The sequence below is a fragment of the Pseudocercospora fijiensis genome, assembly GCF_000340215.1.
Source record: "Pseudocercospora fijiensis CIRAD86 unplaced genomic scaffold MYCFIscaffold_6, whole genome shotgun sequence".
Lineage (NCBI taxonomy): Eukaryota > Fungi > Ascomycota > Dothideomycetes > Mycosphaerellales > Mycosphaerellaceae > Pseudocercospora > Pseudocercospora fijiensis.
In genome coordinates, this window is record NW_006921537.1 from 204,714 (window position 1) to 207,752 (window position 3,039).

At 48.1% G+C, this 3,039-nt stretch overlaps 1 protein-coding gene across 1 annotated transcript; it reads right to left on the reverse strand.

Annotated features, from left to right (window-relative positions):
- Positions 1-1,312: 1,312 nt before the first annotated feature.
- Positions 1,313-2,563, reverse strand: MYCFIDRAFT_119208 (uncharacterized protein; the record flags this gene model as incomplete). Its single annotated transcript, XM_007929927.1, has 6 exons — positions 1,313-1,596; positions 1,652-1,732; positions 1,785-1,962; positions 2,016-2,207; positions 2,261-2,328; positions 2,392-2,563. Coding segments are annotated over 6 exons (975 nt in total), but the record flags the coding sequence as incomplete, so codon positions are not given.
- Positions 2,564-3,039: the final 476 nt, after the last annotated feature.

The following is a 3,039-nucleotide window of genomic DNA, read 5'->3' on the forward strand; positions in this document are numbered from 1 at the left end:
TATCTCTATAGTCGACCTCTATTAGAGGCTATACGTAATTAGTATATAACCGGCTCGAGTAAAGCTAGGGTCTTAGTGCCTTAGGTAGGGCTTAGCGCTTAGCGTTAGGCTAACTAGCCTACCTTCCTCCTTCTCCTCCGAGATCTCTATCGAATACTATACTAACCTACTACTACCCTATCTACCTACTAATATAACCCTTCTTACAACCTCTCGCTTTAATAAATAGGACTAGGGCAAGGCGTACTAGTATAGTAAGTAGTAACCCTCCTAATCTAGATCCGATAATAATATGCTCGTAGCTAGTCTTATCTAGTACTTATATTTTATAAAGGCGAGTATCTCTATTTAGGATCGACGTAGTATATTAGTAGAGGGTATATAAAAGGCATATAACCGGCTAAGTAAAGCTAGGGTCTTAATACCTTAGGTAGGGCTTAGCGCTTAGCGCTAGTCTAACTTCCTAACCTTCCTCTCCCTCCTTTATAGACCTTATTAAATACTATACGCTTTAGACTATACTATCTACCTACTTACCTAACCTATATTATATAGTAGTAGAGAGAGTACTATCCCGAAGCTATTTAATAAAATCTTACTATAGTAAAGCTAAGCCCTACGAAAACAATAATAAGAAATAAAGATTAATATAAGATATAAAGATAGTATATAGAATAACGGCTACTAATAGGAGAACCTAAACCTATCGACGATCGTTAGTTTCTTATATTATTTCCTAGTCCGGAAGAATCGATTGCCTTATATAATAGTACGTAGCGTAAACGAATTTATATAACCGTTAATATAAGGGAGAAGAAATTCCCCTATCTAAAGGATCTCGCTAACGGGAGATTTCTCTCGGAACAGTTACAACTCTGTACACACAGTCCCGGTCTCAAGCCAAGACAGCCTAAGGCGGAGCTACGTCCGCGGAAACACATACTAGCAGGGACCGGGGCCACGAATATCCCTGCTAGTCAGCGATAGACTTGTAGCGTGGTTGTTGAGAAACAAGTGGCAGACCGTGCGGAGGCTGACGTCTTAGGCGACGTTCGAGCAGCGGAACGAATTTGACATGCTCCGATTACGAGATGAAGGCACGAGTGGCTGGGAAGTCTTGGATATTGAGATCAGGAGTAGGATAACCAGATTTGGATGGTGTTGATATTGCTTGCTATCAATGTCAAGCTCTTCCATGCCCCTGGACGGGCGAGACTGGCCGCCACGGAGCCAGCGTTACAGAACCGGGAACCGAAAAGTTGCGCACTTGCGTTTCTGACGCAGACTTCTCGGCAGATTCGTGAGTGCTTGAATTGTCGGCGCTGATGTCGTCGAGGGGAATGAAGTGGTCGTCATCACTGTGTCTTGGCCGGACATAGACCTCCGTCACGCCCTTTCCAAGCCCACTGGTAACAGGGGTTGGTCCGCGTAGCCCAGAGAGGCCAGGAGTCGGCGTACGACGTGAGTTGCGCGCGGTACTTCCCATTAGCTTGGGGAAAGCTCGACGGATGAGGTTGCGAATGCCAGGCATACAGGCGCAGCAGAGTGCTGTGTTGAGCTCGACGACGGTCCAGTCCCCGACTTTCTTGTAGTCATCTTGATCACAGCGTCAGCTGAATGCTTCCGTTCCAGCAACCGAGACAACACTTACAGGTGATATTTTTGGAATGGCCGAAGTAGACCAAAAGATGGAGTCGCAGAATGCTGACAATCGTGACGAAGAAACCGACTCCTGAAGTTCCATCAGAACACGCCCAGATACGATTGACGTGTAGGGAGTTTACCAAACATGAGCATCACCAGAATCTTCTTGCGTTTGTTGAGATTCATCTTCCAGAGCATCGGCATGGGCAGACCAACTACAACGACGTCGAGAATGATGTTGAGTGCTGCCGCTGCCCATGACAGTGCATTGAGATCTTTGCACTCTCCGGGATGCGTACCGTCCCAGTGAGTCCATGCCTGTGAATTGGGTTAGCGATGAAATGCACACAAGGCATTGCATCGGATCGTACCAGGTGGACGGGGATACACTGAAAGACGGTGACCCCGAAGAAGGTGATGGCGAAAACCACGTTGATCCCAATGGCACCAAAAGCCAGCTTCCTGAAGTTCGGCGTTTGGAAGATTCGGAGGTAGGTAAAAAGAATGGTGATCTTGATGATTGGCAGGGCGGCAATATATAGAAGCTCGTCAAAATAGTACATCTGACGGAAAATGTTAGGTGATGTCGATGTGGTTGTGGATGAACGATGCATACCTTGAGAGCCTTGGTGATGTTGTCAAACGGTATTGTCCAGACATCTCTGCCCATGGCCAGCGTATTCACTGCAATGATTATGAGAAGATGCCCAAAGACGCAACGGGAGAGCTTGTCATGCATGGGCTTACAGAAAGTCGAGAGCACCGTGATCGGAATGATGAGCAACCAGGCGATGGTGATCAACAAGTCGTCCCACCAAAAATTTGTATCCACGCGGGCACCTCTGACGCAAGGGAGGTTCATCTTCGACAGCATACGCATGAAGTATGCGACGCTGGCAAAGGCGCAGCCGACAATGCTGGAGACCGAGATATTCGAGGCTTTGCGGACCGGTCTTTGGCATAGAGTCTCGGTAACATTCTTTGCAGCTGTGAGAAGGCGAGTCAGTATGGCGGGAATCTCGGGGGGAGTATGTCCTTCGTACTCAATTGCTCGCGTATTGTACATGCTGCCATAGCGCAAGCCTCTATGTCCGCCGTAGCGGTTTTATTGCTACAGCTCGCGGTAATGTTGAGGTTCGAGACAGATATGCCTGATGCAGCAACTGCAGAGAGGAGGCATGTCCGCTGCCGAGGGCCCATCAGTATCTCTCGCGTTCACAATTCATACTGTCCGAACATCTTACTGCACACTCTGGCATTGTCTGCAGCAGCTCCAGCGCTCTCGTCAGCTCCTCTTGCTGTGTGGTATTCTGACCAGCCGCGGATGCCGCCAAAAGAGCAGCCAGACTCCAGATGAACCGCATGCCGACGTCTCAAGCATGAACATTTGCTCTC